Here is a 22392-nt window from a genome sequence, read left to right as displayed (position 1 = left end):
CAAAAACATGAATTTCTCATACCAAATTCTTATCACGGCCTCTGTCAATGTGTCCCTGGTTAGAATATTTTATCCAGTGCTGGGTTTGGTTTCCATTCCAGCACTATTTCTATGTATTTCACAGTGGAAATCAATCGAAAAGGACTGGGTCTGAGCAAAATTGACCATTTTAAAAACGGACCTAATGGAAGGTTTTTTCTGCAAGGTCCATATCAGTGTTAATTTTTTCCAGTTTTCTGTAGGAAGCAGTCTGGATTCAAGAAACTAAGCATAAAACTAATTAAAGGGTTGCACGGGCAGAATTTTTTTTTTCCTATTTTGTTATGTAACTTACCCTGAAGAATTCTAAATAGACCAATAACATTTTTCTTACTTTTGAGAGCAGTGGAATCGATAATATTATTCACTATGGTACACTAAGATTGAAAGGAAACTGAAAGCATCAAATGAACACTTATTAGGAAAGGCAGATATTTCATTTAAAATACACATGATTCATAAACTTTGAATGTGAATAACAAAGGAACGTATGACACCTGTGCACCTTAAACTGCATTTTTAAGTCTAGCCTAGGCCGCACGCATACGCTGTCTGCAAGACCTACTGTAAGCCTTATAGTGAGTGTAATCCTGCCTGCTGCTTGCCATTGGTTAAGTCCTGCATTGCTCTTCTTTCCTGGATCCTTATTGGTTGGTGCTCCCTATACATCAATCCCATTTTATCAAAGGAGCACCGACCAACTACAGTTTTGTTATGCTGTAAGTGTTCATGTGCTCTGTTTAGGGACTACTTTTATTTTGTGCTACTGATATTCTGTCACCATGGCACCGAGCGCGGCCCCCAGTTTCATGTTTTTTTTAATGACCATGGCGCCCACTTCCCGGACCGCCATGCACTTAAGTTGAATAAGCACGGGCTCCGCGCTTTTATTTTAGCACGGCACCTGCTTTCATCATTTTTTAAGTACTGTGCACGGGGGCCATGCTTTATGTTTTAGCACAGTGCCCCTTTTATATTTACAACACAGGATCTTCGCTTTACGTCAGAGCACAGCACCAACTTTTATTTTTTTTAAGTAATAGCTTTAAGTCTTGCAAATGTGAGACATACTGCATTGTAAATGCATGTCTTAGAAAGTGCTCTGTGCCCGTAACCAACGTGGCTCACTCAATTACTGTCGAACGAGAAACAGAATTTTGCTGGGTGGAAACATGCCAGTATGGAATTGTGCACTTAGGAGGCGACACAATGAAGGATTCTGACATTTTGCCGTACCCTCTTGTTCAAGCTATGAACACAGCACTACATGGAAAATAATCTACATTTACTATTTGTCTTTGTTCATCTGTGTTGTACTGTCCCTGATCATTCACTATCTCCACTGCCTCTGTGAATTTATTTATGTCTCATGTTCCACTTCTGTATGCATAAAGCATTTCTTTTAGTCAATAAATACATTTTGGAAAACAAATTGTGGCCAGCTGTCAGCATAGTGGTATACCCATTACACTATGAATTAAGATTGCAGGAGACACTTTTTCAAATGAGTTACACTTAAGCAGCTTTTTAGTAAGTTTTTTCAAGTCGAACAGGGGATTAGGATGGATACCCGTGAGTTGTAGATTTGTTTAGGTTTGTGAATGGCTTCTTTTGTAAAAAAACGGACACAGCTGTACATCTGCGAAAATTTAATGGAGAAGAGACTGGCTGTCGGAAAGGGAATTTAGGGGCCCCTAGCTGGGCCTAGTCCCCTTGGACCTCTGCTATGAGGCACGGGGGTGCGCCAACATCCATGCCCCATGTGCCGGGCACCACATGGTCCCTGTCCCGCGGGGCATGGATGTTTTAAAACATCCCTTTTTCCATTGCAGCTTGTGCTGCAGCCTTTTCTAGGCTGCAGCACAAGCCACAATGGAGAAAGCCATGTTTACGACCGCCTACAGGGCGTTTGCATCATAATATGTTGGATGGAACTGCTGACTACTAGTCGGACAGTTACGGTCCGACTACCATTGTAATCAGGCCCTATGTTTTGATGATTCGTGTAAGGGTAGGCACAATAGTGTAGTTGTAGTACAGCCTCTAACCCCAGCCCTTTTTTGATTAACAAAACTCGTGCTATGTGTCATATAAACACCCTCACACTCCTGTTCCCTTGGAGTCATGTATGTGCCGAGCTGCGCGCCCCTGCTCGCTGTATGTAATATTAGCAACTGAATACTCTTTGTGAGTAACCAAACCACTCTTGCCCCTGTGAGTAACAGAACCAGCTTCACACATATATGACAATCTGACTACTCCTGCTGGCTACGCTTATGTTTGAAGTGTTACACTCCTGGTCCTTGTGTTTGGGAAGGGCACCCAGGAGACTGCTATCTGCATGTGTGTTGGACTAGAGTAGAAGTCCAGATTCGAGTGGATAACTTATCTGTATCTTGCTGTTGAGTACATTTCATCCTGGGCTTAGCGGGCATTTGATGCTAGCATAAAGCACGAGTCTCGGCCATTCCCTTCCTACATGATCCGAATTCACAGGCAAGCCTAAAGCAATGCATGTTTGTACCTCCTCTCAAAGGAGATGCTCATTTCAAACAGCAAGTTTACCTAGTTTTGGATTTCCCACCTCTCTTCTGTTTGAGTTCTGCTGTGCTGACGTGGTGCCCGCCCACATCTGTGGAGGGCCTGTTGTGTTTTTTGCTGACCTGTGATTTCTGTGGACTTTGTCCGACGCACGGAGACTGGTTAATAAGTGGCAGGTCTGTTTGCTATGAAGAGGTACCTTCCGCGGCTAGTGGCAATACAGGCTTTGACACGTGCCATGTGTAGGTAGCAGACAGTAGCTTCTAATCATTAAATGCCTGCTTGTGGATCAGCTCAAATAAGAACTTTCAATCTGATTTCACAGCAAACCCACTCCCACTGTGATGTACTTTACTGCAGTGAAACAAGCGGTTTCTCAGCAGTAAAAGGTTTATGGGTGAAAACGATATAATTTCATTAAAACAGCTTCCAGTGCAGTTGAATTAATTGCAGTAAACCCTCTCCTGGTGTAATAAATTTCACTGCACTAAAACAGCTGTTGGTGTAATTGACTTCACTGTAGCATAACAGCTTCCTGCCTGAACTTTGCTGACACTGCTCCCTGTGTGATTGATTGCACTGCAGCAATACAGCTCCTGGTGCAATTGATTTGAACACAGTGTAATAGCTGCCTTTGGAAAAAATTATTTTATTACATTAAGACATTTCTCGAAGTAGGTTAATTAATTGCAGCTAAACAGCAAGAATGCTTTGACTGCAGTAAAACAGGCTCTAGTGTTTTAGATTGCACTGGAGTCAACCAGCTCATGTTATGATTGATTTCACTAAATGTGTTTGGCACACTGGTGCCTGTTCCTTTTAACCCTATTAACCTTCACACTTACAAACTGGGAGCCACAGAAGGCAGGTATCCACAAAGTTTGAAACCTTGTGTTTTTAAACCCTGACGTGGTTTAGTTTTATTTGTGCAAAAAAAGTAGAGCCAACAAGCCAGGATACCTTGCTTGCCAAAGGTGCTCCTTTTTAGGTCTCTGCTAGCGTTGCTGCGCACATGCGCAGCTCGCTCGGCGAGATTTAATGATTTTAGAAAAGGGCTTTAAGACCCGCCCCTCTTTTCCATTGGCTGGCGTCACCGTTTATGCTAAGCGGTGGCCAGCCATTGGAAAAGAGCTCTGTATGTCGCCTCCCTTTGGCTTTTTTGGCCGGCCCACTTGGACGGGCTCTCCTGCTTTCCTTCTGGCGTAAAAGGTTTCTTTATGGGGCCATGTGTTAAAACACATGGCCCCATAAAGACGAGATCCGGCGCTCATGGACTGCCGGCCGTAGGAGCTCTACGAGTCCTCGCACATCGAGGCAGCGCTCAGCATGGCCCGGCCGGGCCTCATGCTACGGCGCCTGAGGGGTGGGAAGCTGCCGCTGCGGGATCTCTTCCCCCGCGCCAAGGACCGCGAACGCTTCGGCCGGCGCTGCCACACCGACACCGAGCTGCTTTACAATGAGTCCTTCATCAAGCTCTTCAAGAGGAAAGGTGAGTACCACCCACCCCGCTGCCTCACCATCACAAACTCTGGAGCTTCGGGCAGCAGCCTCAGGCTACTGCAAGCCTCCTGATTTCACCAACAAGCAGGGCTCCTCATTTTCTCCACGCACCTGTTCCTTCTTTAAAATTCACCCACGTGTACGGCTCCTTGTTCAGTTGTTGCAGAGGTATCCGGGGTCAAAACTAAAAGCTGCGTTAACCACGAGCACTTAAAAAGCCCGACGGGACCCTGCCTCGTATGCAGGGGTGGCTGGCAAGAGTTTGACATGCAGGAAACGTGTTCTTTTGTGCATGTTTTTTTTAAGGAAGGGTTATTGTATTTGAGGGTATTTGGTATATTAATGTTTGATCTATATTAAATGATGCTGGAGTTAAATAATTGCACGCACTTAATCTGTATTTGGTGTTTGCATGTACACAATGTATTTAATCTATAATGCTTAGAAGACAGCCGAGGTGCTTGCATTTTGTGCGCAGTTCTGACGATGCAAGTAACAGGCTGCTGGTGTGGCCGCTCTCCACCCTTGTTCCACAAGTGTCTGTAGAGGACTTTCTCCTTTTGTATTCTCACTCAGACTTTTTATTCACACACTGAGAGAAACCCTGGAAAGGGAGCGGAGGATGAGGTGGGGGGACTGGGGCTCCACCAGCATCCAGACTCGGAGGAGTGGGGGTGGGGCAGCATCCAGGTCCCTCCACCGGTGTCAGGCAGGAGGGGGAGTGTCCTGGGTCCCCTCCCACATGCACCCCGTGTCAACCCCACCAACGGACAGTGGGAAATTGTAAAGCCCTTTTCCGCATTTTAAGGTTTAAACAATTCACTTAAAGGAGTATTTACGTCAACTTTTACGGAATTCGGATAGGATTTTATTGGAGTTCGTCCTCTTATGGAATGTTAGTGTGTGCTGATTATGGGGAAAGAAAGACACCTTTGGATGCCCACATTACGCATATTCGTAGTGTTGTGTGATTGGTGGGCACCTGCAATCTGCGGTGCCCCCACGGAAGCGCCCGGGGAGACAAGACACCGCTTCAGAGCACTAGCCCCACAGCTGACGCCCAGCAACATCCTCCGCACCACCACCTCTGCCTTTGAAGGCGGATTTCCTTTCTTTTGTTTCCCTGGCACCTGTCTGAGCTCCGGTAACTCTAGCAGTCAATAACAGCGCTGGATACAAAGCGTGGAAGCTATCCTTGGCACAAAGAGCCTCGAAGACCACCCCACGTGCTGTAGGGGGTATGGTGGGGTCCTCGGTGCCCACGCTGGTTATCTGCGGTCCACCGCGTGCTCATGGCTCCCGGATGTGGAATATCCCATTCCTTGGTGCGATGATGAGCAACAGTCCCGCTGATGCACGCGCAGAGTTTGATAAAAGAAGCGTTGGTGCAGTTTGTTAGAACCTCCGCTTAGGTCTTACTTTACCACACAAGACCCCGGAAATCTGACTCCACAAATGCAGGTATGCACTCAGTGGGGGTAGGAAGGGGGAGGGAGTTGTTGGAAGAAGGCATCACTCACTTGATTAGTCTGAGGCACTTCCGGCATGAAGCTCACTCCTTGGAAGGGACCCCCGGTCACAGATCAGAGTCTTGGAAAGTCCCGTTTAGACAGTCTGAATCTTTCCCTGTTTTGTCCTTTCCTTCGCCTCAGCCTCTCCCGACTCTGACCTCACCTGTCCCTTCACCAGTGCCTCACTCCACCGACAGCATCCTTTATTTAACCTTTAACGGTCACCTGCCTGTCCCAACTCATTCTCTTGTCTTTTGCTGTTTGTCCTTGCATGCACTCTTCTCAACCCACCGTCTCTGCTCCTCATAGCCAGACATTCTCCATTCCAGCACCCTGCCTCTCTTATGCACACCCAGCTTTCACTTTCGAATCTGCACCAGCTTCAGGCCCAGCTCCAGCATGTCTCGCCTACTCATGTGCTGCTCCGGTTGGTCCATGCTGATGGTGCGCTCTTTGTGCCCTGTAAGTCCCAGCTTGCTTGGTGGTCCAGTTTAATGGTGTATGTGTACACTGCCAGGCCCTTTGTGGACTCTGCTGGGGCCACCACCTTATGGTTTAAAGTCATAATATTTCGGATGCAGATAGTTACATCTATTAATTTGCTTGCAAATACCCAGTCCTCTAATGCTTGTGGTTCAGAGATTAAGCTGACTTAGTGATTTTAAGATGCCACCCAAAGATAAATAGTCCTACTTTGACTCGCCTTTCAACATGTCCGGCCTGACCATGGTGCATCCTTTGGCACCAGGTCCTACTTGCATCTGAAACAGAATTCCACAAGTATGCCTCCCACCTCCCTGTGATCTGTGACTGCCCGCTCTCTGGCAGTCCAACCAGCAAAACCTGCTGACGGATCTCCCTCCCGGGAGTTTACCACTAAAAAGCTCTTCCAAGGGAAGACTTCACCTCTCCTTCTACAGAGCATTAGCAACTTTCCTCTTCCAGTAATAACAACCTATGGTATGGTCTAGGCCAGGGGTTTAATTGGGATGAAAAAACTGGTGGGTCTCATAAAGAGGTGTGGCCAATGTAACTAAGGGCGTGGCTTAAACACGTAAGCTAAAATTATGTCTGCCGCCGAACTTGTATTTTGCTGTTTCTGTCATTCAGGGCCGGACTGGCCGTAACGGGCACCGGGCAATCCCCCGGTGCGCCGCACGGGTGGGGGCCGGTTTTGGGCCCCTGGGGGCCGGTTTTGTTACAGGGCTGTTTTAAAATCGTCCCTGTACCAAAATCTGCCAAAAAACGGCCCTGGAAAAGAGCTCGGCTTGCTAACCTATACTTAGACCTGGCTTGTAGTGCCACATCATGGTTGCCCTGTCAGTGTACTGTGTTTTGGCTCCACATTTGGGTGGCGATCACTTCCAACATGCAGTATTGTACTTTCATTCCACCTGTGCAGTATGTGCATTTCCACGGCAACTCACAGAAAAGTCAAATATACCAATTTGTTGAGCCAAAGATGTTACTATGTTTAGTCACTGATCAGAAACATCAGCAGCCCAGGTACATAAATGTAAAAAAAAAATCCAATGGCACACATGGAAAGCATGATTTTTCCTACAGTGGGCTACAACTACTGTTGGTCTATCCAAACGACAGAAACCCTCACACTTATAAAACAGTCTGTAAAACACTGAGCAATGCATCGTCCCCCAGAGCAAATCTCATAATGGGCCTATACAGTGGATTTGCTTAAAAAATAAAGTATATTTTTTTTTAGTCTGGCAAGAATCATTCTGAGCACTTTGGGCACCATGTATCTATGTTTAGATTAAGGTGCTGGGGCTGGTAATCTTTTGCTTGTGTGCTGACTGGTACATTGAGCTGAGTTACTATTGGTAGGTTGCCGTACCCATTCCATCATAAGTGAGTTTTAACATGTGTACTCGTTCAACCTTTTGGCTTCTGACGCAGGTTTCAGTAGCTTGGGTAGAGCAACAAATACACGTGTGTTTTGTGTTTAAAGTGGTGGCTTTTGTTGCATAAGTTAATCATTGTGAGTGTGTGGTTAGCGATAATGGATCAATAAATGTGCACAGTGAGAATGACTTTCATTACTTACCTTCTCCCCCTGCAGACTCTTCAGGTGACCAGAGCACACTGAAAGAATTCTTGCTGTCACCGTATCTATGGCTGCTCTGTTGGGGCTACCTGGTGGTCTTCGGGGCAAAGACGTGCTGCACAGACTGGGGGCAGCTCTTCCTGATACAGGACAAAGAACAGTCTGCGCTCATGGGTGAGATGGTGAGGTGGGAGGGTGGCGCTTACTCTCATTTGGTTCCTTAAACTCCACCTTTCTGTTTTTTATAATAGCTGCCTCCATCTCCTCTTTTCTCTGTCTTTCTTGCTTTCACACACACATCCGGTGGTCAATGTTAATGGGGCAGGGGTCATACGTGTATTGTTCTCAGTGTATTCACCAATGAGGCCTTTACAAGGACTGACTGTGATGAGTTCTTTCAAGATATCCTCAAGGACTGGCACTTTGAAGGTACTTAGAAGACTGGCTCCAAGATATGCTCAAAGGCTGTCACTTTGAAGGTGCTCACAGTCACTCACCCTTCACAGATGCCAACTGGGACTTGCTATTGGGATGTATGCACAGAGGCAAGCTTTTAAGAGAGGGTATCCACCGAGATTGACTTTCAGTGACCGGAGACTGATGTATACACAAAAAAAATCAGAACGCGGGTCCAGCACAGCATCTGAGAGGAGCGTGGAACAATACAAGCTCCAAGTAGGTACTGAAGAACCCATAATGTGGATTGTGTTTGGTACAACTGATCATCTGAGTGGAGCCAGGGATAATACTAGGTCCAAGTGGGGACTGGAAGATCCCAGTAGACAAGAGGAGAGTTATAGAGCTCACCCGCTCAATAGTTTGGTAGGACATAAGTTGCCTGTGACATCTGAGTGGAGTCCTGCAGAATCTCAACTATGAGTGGCGGTCTGTTAGGACTCAAGATCTTGGGGAGTTTAGAAGTACCCAAGAGTTGTGTGTTGTCTGGAAATACCCAAGATCTGAACTTCATGTCACAAAATGAAGACTACCAAATGAAGTATTCAATTTGTGCCTCATTGTGAAGAAACAAACATTCTAAACCAGATTTAAAACCTCTATATTAAAGAGGCAGTGCGTTATCTCCTTTAAAATAAAGATCTTCTGAGGCAAAGTCCAACCTACTTTCAGAAACTGCCTGATGCTCCACCCTCCTACCAGAAATCCACTCCTCAGCAGCTTGCCAGGCCTGCGTCGAACAGCCCACGCCTGTATGTTAACAATACTTATTTTACCAACATGTTGTCATCCTTTCTTCAACCTTCTAGGACTCGTATAGAATAAATATGCTACACTGAACCCACACGTTCGAATCCTTCTGCACAATCCAGTGTATTACAAAAAATTACAACAGATGCAGTTATTACTTAGGTGATAACATTCTACCAAAAGGCTATCTGGGGAGGAACTTAGAATGGGGACACAAAATGGAATACGTGTAGAATCCCACTTTCCTTTCCTCAGACATATTCATGGTGCTATGGCTACTTTCCACTTTACTTCATACCTGAAGTTTGTTGCAATCTTGACTTTTTATTGTTAATTAGCACTTGTGTTCTACATAATACTAATACTGCTGGTGCATGCCTCGTGTACCCCTTTCTTGAATAAAGCATGGTAAGATACCGCTCCTGTATCATCCCACAGTAACACACTTCCCTTTCTATCCCAGGCAGTTCTTACATGAGTGCCCTGGAGGTCGGTGGTCTTGTGGGCAGCATTGCAGCTGGGTTCCTCTCAGACAGGGCAGTGGCACGGGTAAGTACGTTTTCTGGATATTTTGTCACCTGGGGAACTTCAATCCGGGTTTGCACAATATTGTTTGCCCCAACTGCTTATATTTTGAATTGTTATTCACAGAAAAGTTACAGTCAAAAATTGATCTGAAGATGATTTACTAGCACCAGTGCTGGACCACACAGACACACACTCTTGTTTCGGTCTTGCCTATAGACCACTTTAGCTTTGTTTTAAACTTCATGTTACTTATCCTTTATACAGTGTATACATCTAAGCAGTCATGCAGAGAAAGTGGACTTTCGGTCAGACCACTTTTCATGTAATTTTCTGGTTTTGCCTTTTTTGCATGGGCTGTCCATCGAATCAGTTTCATTTCAGGACAGTTGCATTGCCTCATTACTTTGAGAAGTAGAATCAACCTTGTTCCCTCCTCAATCCCAATCTTGTGATCCCCATCTCGCCATCATCTTTTCTTTTCCACCTTCTCTTTCGCCCTTCACCTACCCCAATTTTAGTAGCCCACCTCTTGCAATGCTCACGCCAGCTGCTGCTTCAGAGGCAGGGTGCCTAGTTGGCAACTTTCAGCCCCTACTCCTTCCTAGGCCACTGTTGGAGAAGCAGAGCATCCGATGGACACATTTCAGTCCCCCTACCTCTCCCTGTGCTCGCGTCGGCATCTTCTGTAGAAGCAGAGTGCCCAACAGGCAACCTTTAGCCCATCTCACCCCCCCAAAGCAGGGCTGATCCTGTAGAAGACATCCGATGGGCAACTGTCGGCACCCCCATACATGCTGATGCTACAGACGCAGAGCACTCTGCATGCAACTTTCAGAACCCCCACCCTGTCCCGCCCCCGCCATGCCCAAGCACACCCGGTCTGTTTTTAACTAAATGCCTATCCTGGATCTCCTTTCTTGGAAAACACATGTAGATTGAATTACAATAACTGAACTTAAACAAAAAACCATGGGCAACACCAAAGAGGAGTTGAGTAGATAAGCATCTGAGGGTGCAGACTATTTAGCCACAGCTTTCTGGAGCTCAAAGGCACGCAGGTAGTCAGTACAGACACCCAGGTTGCATACACATTTTTTAGGTGTTGTTTTACATGTCTATTGTCAAAATACCGGTTGTTACCAATGTACTTAGAGCGGGCTTTAAGTCAGCCCACTACAAACATTTGCTTATTTCGAACTGACTCATTCAGTCATTGACTTAAACATTGTCAATCACATCAAAGATTAGGCCACGGGCCTATTGGCTCTATCACCAAATGAAATTGAAGGTGTTTGTGTGTCCTTTCATCTGTTGTGGTGGGCTTCTATTGTGGTGCCTGAGGGACTGATTTGTCTAATTCTTCCTTGCTCTTGACTCCACAGCTCAAAGCAGAACACCTGTGCTCTCCCCCATTCCTCTTCCTTCACCCCACCATCTTACTCCTCATGTTAGACCCCACGCTACTGGTTCCCTTTAATGCTTGTCACTCAAGTCACTGTCTATACTTTCTCTCTCTCTCCATGGTTCCCTGTCCAACACTTTGCATCTGCTGATGCGTATGGGTGGCAATCTTGGAATGATTTCTGTCATACTTTATGACAAAAACCATTCCAAGATTGCAGCTGCTGCATGCACATGCTTGCCCACACACAGACGGCCATCTTTGAATGGCTTTTGCCATAAAGTGTGCCAAAGCAAACAGGGGTTGGCAAAGTGTCAACCAGTTGGTTTTGCCAGTGTTTGATACTGGCTTTTAAAGTTATGGATTTTTGACATTTGTTTACCAAGGGGGTCTAACAAACTGTTATTAGAAAGAAAAAAAAAAAATATATATATATATATATATATATATATATATATATATATATATATATATATGTCTTGGCAGTAAAAATAAACGTGAAACCAGCGTGTTATGGCCAACAAGCCTACCAATAAACACAGTTTCGCTCATTTATTACTACGGCTCACATGTTTAATTCCTTATTACCAGTTTAAGTGCACTTGATTTGAGAAAAATGTTTATTGTCTCAAATTCAATTTAGTTGACCAAAGAAAACAACTGTGAAAGTACACAAATATCATAGATAGTACAATTCAATCTCAGGGCCAGGATCGAACTACCAGTGTTGTGGATATGCTTATAGTTCGAGTTTATTTAGTCTGCGTAGCAAGTAAACAAGACTATTTATGGAGGTGCTCCAGTTACATTACATTTTGGGTGGTGGGCAAATTATAGCTTCAAGGTATAACTATAACTTTAGAATTCTAATGTTTGTGTAGTTTAAGTTTGTTTTGTAAACAAATAAATAATTATTTTTTCCTAGCTATAACTTCTCTTCAAACTTTTTTTTAACTGAATTTGTAATGTTTTTGGGGGGAAGAATAGTTTTTTTTATCATATAATGTTTTGTACTTTGGTATGAATTATTTTATATACAGTTTTTTCTTTACATTTTAATTTTTTCATAATTTTTTTATTTTACGGAGTTTTATATTGCGTGAACTTGACCCGAAGGTATCGGGTATCAGAGCGCTTTACATAGCACCAGTTGCGTTACATGAGGACACATTCAATTTTGTTAGGCACTGGGAGAATAAGTGATTTGCCCAGAATCACAGGATGTTCAGCGTCATTGCCGAGACTCGAACCCAGTTACCCAGCTTAGAGTTCGATCGCCCTAGCCGTTAGGCCAACTCCTCTCCCCAATTTTAATAGTACTGTGGTACTAATTGTGGAGCAGCATGGCGTACAGTTTTGTGGAGTGGTGCAGAGTGGCATAGAGTACAGTGGCATTGAGTGCAGTGGCATAGAATTGAGTGGTGCATAGTAAATTGCAGTTGTGTGGCGTGCAATGGCATAGAGTAGAGTGGGACAGAGTAGAGGAACGTGGTGTCGGATGCAGTATTATAGAGTGCAGAGCAAAGTGGAATCCAGTATTGTGGAGCAGCGATGAGTAGAGTGGCGTACAGTAGAGTGACGTACAGTAGAGTGTTAATATGTGGAGTGTGGTAGATTGGAGTGTCATGGCAGTGGTGCAGACTAGAATAGAGTGGCGTAAAGTGCAGTTACATAGAGCAGAGTTGCGCGGAGTAGAGTACAGTGGAGTGATGCAGAGTACAGTGCAGTGGCATAGTGTGCAGTAGCACTCCACTCCATGCCACTCTACTGTTGATTGGGGAAAGTATCAGATAGTATTTTGAGATTAACAGGGATACGGCGTCCCGCCACAACTCGAATGGGACACCTTCAAGGTGGTGATCCGAGGGAGATTTCCAACCGAGGCAGTGAGGGTTTGGCGAAAGCTGCTACGGGAGATGGAGACCCGAGTGGCAGAGCTGAAGGATGTAGAACAAAGGCAACCTGGAAACCCAGAGCTGCAGCAAACGCAGCTAGAGTCTAAAGAGCTCCTGGCAGTCCAGATAGAGAAACTCCGGTATTTTTATCACTGAGAGTATATGACAGAGCGCATGCAGAATGCGACAAGTACAGGTCACTGCTAGCTTGGCTGGCTAACCCAACTAAGAGAGGCTCCATGATTATAGAGTTAGAGACAGAACGGGGAGAGGCTTTATAGACAGGATATTAACGATAACTTTAGGGAGTATAATGCCTCCTTTATACAAGTGCTCCTGCCCACTCTTTACACAAGGTGGATGCGTTTTTTAATTCACTCCACCTGCTGACGCTCACGCAGGAGGAATCTGGAAACTTGGAGTGGCGACATCACGTAAAAGCGTTTTCTTCTATTTCTTTTCCTTTTAAGCAATCTCAGCACCCGCACTTTTGCTTAAGAGGTTTAACGCTAAAGCGCGAGTGACGCGACGGCTTTGCAATGTTATAGCTCTCACATTACTGAAAGTACGGGTTATTGGCGTTACATTAATATTAGCAATGCCAATGGCTCAAACTTTAACAATGCGAGACCTATTGCATTGCAAATGCTTGTTTCCTAAGCCTTTGATTATCCTAATGTAGCAAAAAGTGTTCATTTGGATAGAAATCAATTATTATTATTAAAGAGAACCCCCAAACATGGTATTAAGTTTTAAATTCTGAGTTTGTGTTTCTCCAGATCAATCACTATTAAACTATACGGCCTACTAGTATGGTTGTTATGTGACTCCTACACCTTGTAGCCTTTTGTCTTATGTAACATTTCCTATACAGTGATTTACACACATAAAATTGATTGTCTCTGTGTATATTGCTGACGACAGAAACTCTATGGCTCGGAAACAAACGGCTTGTGCTTCCACTTTTTAGCATATTTGGGACATTCTGTGATTAGAAACATATCCCACGTTGTGAATTTATTTTAGTGTCAACAACTCATATTAATCGTTAAATAATCATGTGTATCCATTTGTTGAATTAAATAACATAATAAGCTGTAACTGGTCAGTGAAATGCCAAACAAATACTAAAGTTTGGGATGTTTTACACATCCTGGCCACACCTCTAACTCCGCCCACTGACCCCATCCTCGGGTTATTCCTGCCCTCCGATTCTCCACCCACAGTTCCCCTACATTTCTTTCCCCACTTCGACCACTGATCACACCACTTTATATGCTGACAATCTGCTATTGTTCCTACATGATGCCGATACGGAGTTGGCGGGAAAATGAGATTACTGGATCGTTTTTTAGCACAATCTGGCTTGGGCGTTAATTGGCTGAAGTCTAGGCTCTTCCCTGTGGGTGCGGACTTACATCTGCCCGGGGGCATTGGTGTGGGAGCCCACCTCCTTGCAATATCTGGGGGTAAAGATATACCACGATACTAGAGACCTGTTAGACGAGAATTTGGGGGTAAGGGGCTGTCTGGACTAGTGTAGCTTTCTGGATGACGCTGCCTGTCTCGGTAGCTGGCCGAGTTGCAATCATTAAATGGTGGCACTTCCCAGACTTCTGTCTTTTTTTTGTGACAGTCCTGCCTGGTGCCTCGCAATGTATTTTGGGAGTTAAATTCGCTCCTAATTTTTTTTATCTGCGGATCGCGCCAACAAAGAGTGGCACAGGCTAAGTTACAATGCCCTGTTGCGGATGGAGGGTTAGCAGTTCCAGACCTTAGAGCTTACTTTTTGGCAGCACAGATGCAGTGTGTGGTGTCTCTCTAGACCTTCTGGAATCTGGAACACTTGTCGTGCTCGGGATTCCAGAGAAGACAGTTTGACCCAGGCTTATTTGTTAGACGTGTTTATCTATTCTCCCGAAGAATAAATTACCTTACCGTCAACAAAGCGTGGATATGTTGCTTCATTACACTGGCGACGATCGGAAAAATCAGTGAAGTGAGCCTGGAGTCCTGCGGTGAGCGGATCAAGCAACTGTCATCTTTTTCATCTCCTGTAATCCCTGTATGGTGTTCGCGTACTTGCCCAGCGTCTGCCAAGGTATTTGCCGAAAATCAGATTTCCGGCCATCATCCGGTGAGACTTCTGAACAATTTTCAAGGTTTGTCCATTTCAGCGCTTCTTTGTCTAAGGCGCAGGCGCTGTGACGTCATTACGGAGGAACGTGTTGGGGGCCATACTTTGGGATAATATTACGCAACGTGGCGGCCATTTTAAGGGAGAAAAAAAAGTATTGTTGTGTTAAGTTCTACGCTAGGTCGGTGAAACTGACCCTTTAATCGCACGAGCTGGATAACACCACGTTTCTTGCCACGTTTGTACTTAAAATAATTGGAGCGCTTAAATGAGCTGCGCATCGCTGATGCGCACAGCAATTTATTCTATTCAACAAGTGTATACACAGTCTATTTGTGAACTCGTTATTTAACATCAACGTTTAAAGCACACTGCAAGCTGCATATCGCTGATGTGCACAGTTTATTTACAAATACCTATTCAACTAAACTTGGAATTTCTGCACACACCCATTTGAAATATCGCTGATGTGCACAGTTCCAAAAAAAAAAAGAGGGAATTAAAACATTGACTTCTAATTATTATTTATTGCAAAAATAATCATTACTTTCTAGTTCTTTTTTTTTTGTTTTACCAAATTTGCTTTGCTGTTCAATGGAAGGTTTCAATGCCCCTTCTCCATTCCTACCATCTCCTGGTGAACCCGTGTTAGAATGGAAACGCTGGAAAAAAGGTTTTGAAGCCTACATTGAAGCCATAGGTGGTGAAGACAACACTGATAAAAGAAAACTTGCCATTTTAAAACACTGTCTTGGTGCTGAGGGAAAACATATTTTAAGTCCTCTACCACCTAGTACGAATCAGTCAGTCAGTCAGTCAAAAAGCTTTATTTCAATAAGAATTATCATAAAAGCAATACAGGCATAGTAAAAATAGAAGTTCATCAAGGGAACAATTTTTACAGCAAATCATAATGAAAGCTTGATGACTGGGTTAAAAAGAAACACACTGAAATATTTTTAAAATTGATTTAAAATACAGTTAAAAAGACATATAAAAAAAAGCGATTTGCTAGATCAACTAGTGGAGCTATTAAATTTGCTTCTACTAGTCCAGGACCAGCCCAGAAATTTGGCCACGGCATAGACTGGCACCAAACTTGTGTCAGAGCGAAGAATACGTAAGGCGACACGATAGTTCGAAATGCCCAGGAGACGGCAAGCAGGGCCTAGCCATCTTTTTCTCGGGTTTCTGTACGCTGGGCATTCAAACATAATGTGGGCTATGCTTTCTACTTTTTCTGTACATGTCGGGCAAGTATCGGGGGTCTGGTGGGGAGGCTTCCATTTGCTGGTGAATTCACGAGTAGGGAGAATCTCGAGTCTGAATTGAAGATACAATGATCTATCCCTGGGTTTTTGTATGAACTCAAGGTAAGGCTCAAAGCTAACAAACTGTTTGTAGGTGTAAAAAGCTTCTGTTAACCTACCTAGATTGGGATTCCCAAGATCCTGATTATCAATCCAGGCCCAATATGCTCTTTTGAGATCCACCTTACTCACGGGGGCTCCATGCTCCCAAGCATCATTTAGTCCAAGCTGGATAAGGGATTTTTTGATATTACGAAGCCAGCTTATTTTGTGGGAGCCTGCAATATTCATGATTTCTCTCAGGCCCTCAGTGTATTTGGCTAGCTCCGGGGTGCGCCATAGGCGGGCCCAAAATAGCAGAGGGCGTAGCCTTGCAATGTCTTTAAACGAGCGCCTACCCAAATCACTGAAAAGAGGTTTCAGAGGGGTACCCCTTGGCATTGAAACTAGTTCTCTCAGAAATTTGTTCTCAGACAGAGTGATTTCTTCTAAGTTGTCAAAACCCCAAAGTTCGGCTCCATATAGGGCCGAACCTACTGCTTTGGCCTGATAGATCACTAGTGCGGGAGTGATTGGCTTGCTCCTCGTGGAGCGATGTTCTTTAGCAATTACCCCCGTGGCTCGTTTGAAATTAAGCAGCATTTTGTGAATATGGGGTCTCCAGCTTAGAGTGTCAGAAATTCTAATGCCTAGATAGTCAAATAATTTGACATATTCTAGGGGGACTCCATCAGACATGATGGGTACGCTGGGTACGAATCACATATCTTCTTCCGATGATGATACTGATGTGTTTGAAGAAGCCATAAAAAAAATGGATAAACGTTATATAAAAAAAAGTTAACGAAGTAGTGTCACGCCATAAGTTTCTCAGCAGAGGTCAACTGGTCAATGAATCTGTAGATACGTTTGTAAATGATTTAAGAATATTGGCATCGAAATGTAATTATACTACTTTCCATTATCAAATGATTCGGGACCAAATGGTACACAAAGTTGCCAACGTCAGAATTCAGGAGAAACTACTTGCAGCAGAAGACTTAACTTTAGACAAAGCTCTTGACATTGCTCATCGTTTTGAAGATATGGAATTAGGATTAAAAGAACTTGCTGAGCAAAAAGCATCAGAAGTTAATACAGTTAAAAAATCTAATCCTGAGGAAGCCACGTCTAGTAAAGTGAAATTTAAAACTCAGGCCATTCAAGACAAAAAAAAAGTACATTTGTTTTAAATGTGGTATTCCTGGTCACTTGGCCAACAACAAAAGGTGTCCTGCTATTGGTCAAGTGTGCAGATATTGTAAATTGAAAGGTCATTATACAAGGATGTGTAGAAATAAGAACAGGCTAAAAAATAGAAATTTCGAGCAAAAAAGTCATAATGATGAGAATGTGAAAGAAGTGAAAAATGACATCAATGATGAATTTCTTTGAGCTGTTTATGAAGTTAATAGAAATATGAAGGATGCTCTGTTTTGCACTATTGCTATTAGGAATGTGAGGGTCATGGCTGACTCCGGTGCCAGACACACACTCATTGGAGACGAATGGTTAAAAGAATTTCTTGATGTGTGTCTATCACCTCCGGACATTAAATTGGTGGGGTATGGTAGGAAACCTATTGATGTACTTGGGTTTTTCACATCTACTCTTAACTTCAAAGGTAAAACCATTTCCTCCATAATTTATGTTGCAAAAGAAGGCTAATGCCTTCTGGGATGGTCTCAACAAAGGGATCTAATGATCACTTTAGACCCTAATCATCCCGATCAAGTTCTTGGATATTCGGATTTGATTTTTCATATTGATATTGATCCTGCATCTGAGTGGGAAAAAAGATTTCCAAGTGTATTTTCATCTACAAAACTAGGACTTCTAAAACATTTCGTACACAAAATCATTCTAAAACATGACGCTGTACCAAAAGTTCACAAGGTTAGGAATGTTCCTTTACATTTAAGAGAAGCAGTTAAGAATGAACTTAAAAGACTGTGTGATCTCGATGTTATTGAGGAAATAGAATCATCAGAATGGTTAAGTCCGGTTGTAGTCGCACACAAACCCAATGGCAAAGTCAGATTATGTGTTGACGTGAGAGATCTGAATAATAGTTTATAGGTTGACAGACATCCCCTACCAAATATAGGTGAGATGTTCACAAAACTTAAAGGTGCCTCAATATTTTCTACTCTTGATTTATCTAACACTTACCATCAGATAGCTCTTCACGAGGAGAGCAAACATCTTACTTCTTTCATCACATCTGAGGGGGCCTTTAGATACAAGAGAATGCCTTTTGGTTTAATTTCCGCATCCTCTGTCTTTCAAAGGCTAATGCACAAGTTATTTAAAAACATCGATAATGTACTTTATTTTCAAGATGATATTTTGATTTTTGCCTCTAATTCTAGTGAACATACTGACACTCTACATAAAGTTTTGTGCATACTACAAGACAATGGTTTAACTTTGACTGAAGACAAATGTAAATTTGGTGTATCATCAGTTGATTACCTAGGTCATTCAATTGACAAACATGGTGTTTCCCCCAAGCAAAATTTAATCAGAGCCATTGAACACGCTCCTAATCCCCAAAACAAAGACCAACTCAGATCCTTTTTAGGACTTGCTGAATGCTATGCGAAATTGATACCATTATTTGCTGACAAAACTGTCCATATGAGAAACCTATTAAAAAAAAAAAGTCTCATTTTTGTGGGATGACAATTGCGTAAATGAATTCAGGCAACTGAAAAAGCATATTGCTTCTGCACCGGCTTTAGCCACGTTTAACACTGCGCATGATTCAATAATTACAATACTTGTAATGCAAGTAATGTTGGTTTAGGCGCGGTTTTGATGCAAAATCAGGATGGTCATTTGGTCACCATTGGTTTTGCATCTAGACCATTGGTTTTGCTTCTAGACCATTGAAGGGTGCAGAATGCAAGTATTCGACATTAGAAAAAGAAACTCATGCTTGTTGGTGGGGTATTGAGTATTTTCGTAAGTATGTGTATGGCACTGTATTCAAAGTCAGATCTGATCAACCTCCTTTGGTGGACCTTTTTACAACAAAAGGTTGTCGTCGAGCCACTTCAAGAATTGCTAGATGGCAATATAAACTACAGGACTTTCATTTTAAAGTTGAGTATATTCCTGGTGTAAGAAATATTCTGGCAAATTGTCTATCAAGGTTACCTGTAGTTGATGACAATGTTGTAGAAGAAGATAACTATTTAGAAAATGTGATTTCCATTTGTGAAGTATCCAATGGATGTATACAAGAGAAGGAATGGAAACTTACATGTGAAAATGACGTTGTACTTAAGAAAGTTATTGAGCACATCAAATCTTCATGGCCAAAGAAGGCGGATATGCCGGAATGTCTTCGTCCCTTCTTTCAAATTTCTCATGAGTTGTCTTTAAAGGACGATATATTAATGAGAAGCTTACAGCTTGTTGTACCCACTGATTTGCAACAAACCATCTTGGATATGGCTCATGAGGGCCATCCTTGTCAGACAAGCATGAAACGCAGAATTAGAAGTGAATTTTGGTGGCCAGCCATGGACAAAGCTATTGAACGTAAGGTCAGAGACTGCATAGAATGTTGTATCCGTGACAAATCTCAGAAAACTGTTTCCTTTGATCATCTTCCTGTTTCCAGACCCTCTCGTGTGTGGGAATGTGTTTCTTTAGATATTGCAGGTTCCATATGTTAAGGTCTGAATCCTGTGTACGCCATTAAACTCATTGATCAATTATCTCAGTGGCCTGAGGTTAAAATTGTTCCTCATATTACCTCGAAAGTGGTTATTCAGTTTTTAAATGAGGTGTTTGAAAGAGAGAGTTTCCCCGAATCTCTTATAACTGATAAATGGGTACAGTTGACTTCTACCGAAATGAAAAGTTTTCTCGATAGTCATGGCATCATCCACAAACGTTCTTCTGTCTATTATCCTCAGAGTAATGGGATTGTAGAAGGAAGGTTTACAATTAGCTATTTCCAATGGCAAGAATTGTAGTCCAGCTATTAGTGAAGTTCTTTGGAGTTACAGGAATACTCCTAGGAGTATTGGTGATCTTTCGCCTTTTGGGAAGATGAGGGGAAGGAAGTGTATATCTAATTTGAGTCACGCATTGATGAGCGATATATTTATCAATAAGGACGACAGGGTGGTATCAGTTCAAGGTTGTCTTGATAAAGTTGTCACTTCTCCTGTTAAAGTCAATGACTGGGTTCAGGTGAAGAAAGGTAGATTTGTTAAATCTGGAGTATCTCGCTTTTCTCATCCTTTGAAAGTGGTTCGTGTTGGTCGTCAGGTGGTTGAATTATCTGATGGAAACATTTGGAGTTTTTCCAAGGTGGTGAAGATTCCTCAGTGGTTGTGGCCTGATAGAAAGGTTTCTGTTTCTACCGATTTATCATCACCTAAAATTTCTTACAACAAAACAAATTGGAGAAAGTCTATTTCTTCAAAAGACGGAATTCTGAGTAACCGCCATGTACAAAGATCTCGGCAATGCCCTGTTTGGTATAAGGATTATTATGTAAGCAAGTGATGGTTTTCTGTATTTCATATCATAGTTATTTATTCATGTATATTGTAAATTTGTTTATTCACTTATGTGTAACATTTGTGTGGTATTTAAAGTTTAGAGCACACATGTTCTTATTCATTTACTTATGTTATTTCTTTAATGCTTTTCTTTTGTTTTGCCAACGGAGGGGAATGTGTGGTGTCTCGCTAGACCTTCTGGAATCTGGAACACCTGTCGTGCTCGGGATTCTAGAGGAGACAGTTTGACCCAGGCTTATTTGTTAGACGTGTTTATCTATTCTCCCAAAGAATAAATTACCTTACCGTCAACAAAGCGTGCAGATGTCTCTTCATTACACAGTGCTTTACCCAGTGGATGCATAGTAGGCAGGACCCAGGACGAGAGATGGGGCCCTTTGTTCCCGGGCTTCATCAGCTATTCCAACTGCTTCCTTTCCTCTGGCGGCCTCTTCAGGAGGTTCTGGTAGGCTTCAGATAATTAAACAGTGCTGGCTGAGATGTTTGCCGAAAAACACACACGCGGTTTCCGTACTCCCCTATTTTCCCTTACGGATACTAGAGGGGCTGCCCCTTTAGGGGCAGATGGGGGGAGGGGGATGGGGAACTGCCAGGGACTACTCAAGTGCATAGCTGCTGGCTTAACCCCGGTGGGGGATATCTGTTCTGTGCAGATGTGTTGCTCCAAAATTGCACAGGGATACTTTCGCTTCACAGATTGGTGACGGCGGCAGTTAGCAAGCACTGGAGTTCGGGACTGGCAGAGCCACCCACACATCAGAGCTGTCAATTAATATGTACGACCTCCAGCACTTATAAAGCAGTTTCCTGCTTTTATAGAGCTCTCAGGGGTGATGCATTGGAACATCTTGTAGTGTAGGGTTGACAATTTGGAGGTTCGATCCCTGAGGGAGATTGGGTGAAAATATTGGAATAAATCCTGGAAGTCTCTAGAAACATCGGATTTAAATTAATAAACTTTGATGTCCTTCACAGGGCGTACCTTACCCCAGACAGAGGGAATAGATTCTGTCATACAGCAAGAGCCACATGCCCTAGATACGGGGCAGCGGGGGCAAGAATAGAATATATCATATGGTGTGGACCTGCCCTTTCCTGGTGGAGTATTGGGAAGGGCCACATTCTGTATGGCTGATATTTACCAGCGGGAGTCCCTTGCTCACCGGGGCTCTGCTTACTGAGTTGGTTCCCACACTCGGCTAAAAATAAGGTCATGAGCAGGTTTATGGACCAGGCATTGATTTTGGAAAAACGGGAAATTACCCGAAACTGGAAAGCAACCAGGGGGCCCAAGGTAGAGGCTTGGCACAAAGAGCTCGAAAGGATGGCATGCTATGAGAGTGGTGTGCTGTTTCATGAGGCCAAGTGTGGGTGTGATTCGCCTGAGGTTGCACGAGCATGGGGGAATTTGGTTGATTGTATGAAGGAGCCAGCCCCTCTTTCTGCGATGACATCCCCAGGAGTGTGGGGGCACAGGGGGAAGGTGGGATCTAAAGGAATGGCGCTGCTAGAATATGTTCAACATAGACTGTTTACGCTATCTAAAAGTTTTGGAATGAGACAATGCTATCGATGATGCTCTGATAAGTGATGCGGGGCCAGTGAGACATATGGGGTCAAATGTATTAATTATTGGAAATAAGAATTGTAAGGAGACAATTCAGGAGAGTTGGTT

The 22392-nt window shown here is 43.4% G+C and overlaps 1 protein-coding gene across 7 annotated transcripts in view; it reads left to right on the top strand.

The window, feature by feature from the left end:
* The window catches only part of SLC37A4 (solute carrier family 37 member 4), a 120884-nt gene that overhangs the window by 91633 nt on the left and 6859 nt on the right, over positions 1-22392 (top strand). For all 7 annotated transcript variants that reach the window (XM_085645890.1, XM_085645892.1, XM_085645893.1 and 4 more), the window contains exons 5-6: positions 7672-7830; positions 9326-9411. In XM_085645890.1, coding sequence (XP_085502016.1) covers positions 7672-7830; positions 9326-9411 — 245 coding nt within the window. The remainder of the gene's footprint in view (positions 1-7671; positions 7831-9325; positions 9412-22392) is intronic.

The sequence above is a fragment of the Triturus cristatus genome, chromosome 3_1 (assembly GCF_964204655.1).
Source record: "Triturus cristatus chromosome 3_1, aTriCri1.1, whole genome shotgun sequence".
Classification (NCBI taxonomy): Eukaryota; Metazoa; Chordata; class Amphibia; order Caudata; family Salamandridae; genus Triturus; species Triturus cristatus.
The sequence above is the reverse complement of the archived record's forward strand: the minus strand, read 5'-3'. Positions and strand labels throughout refer to the sequence as shown.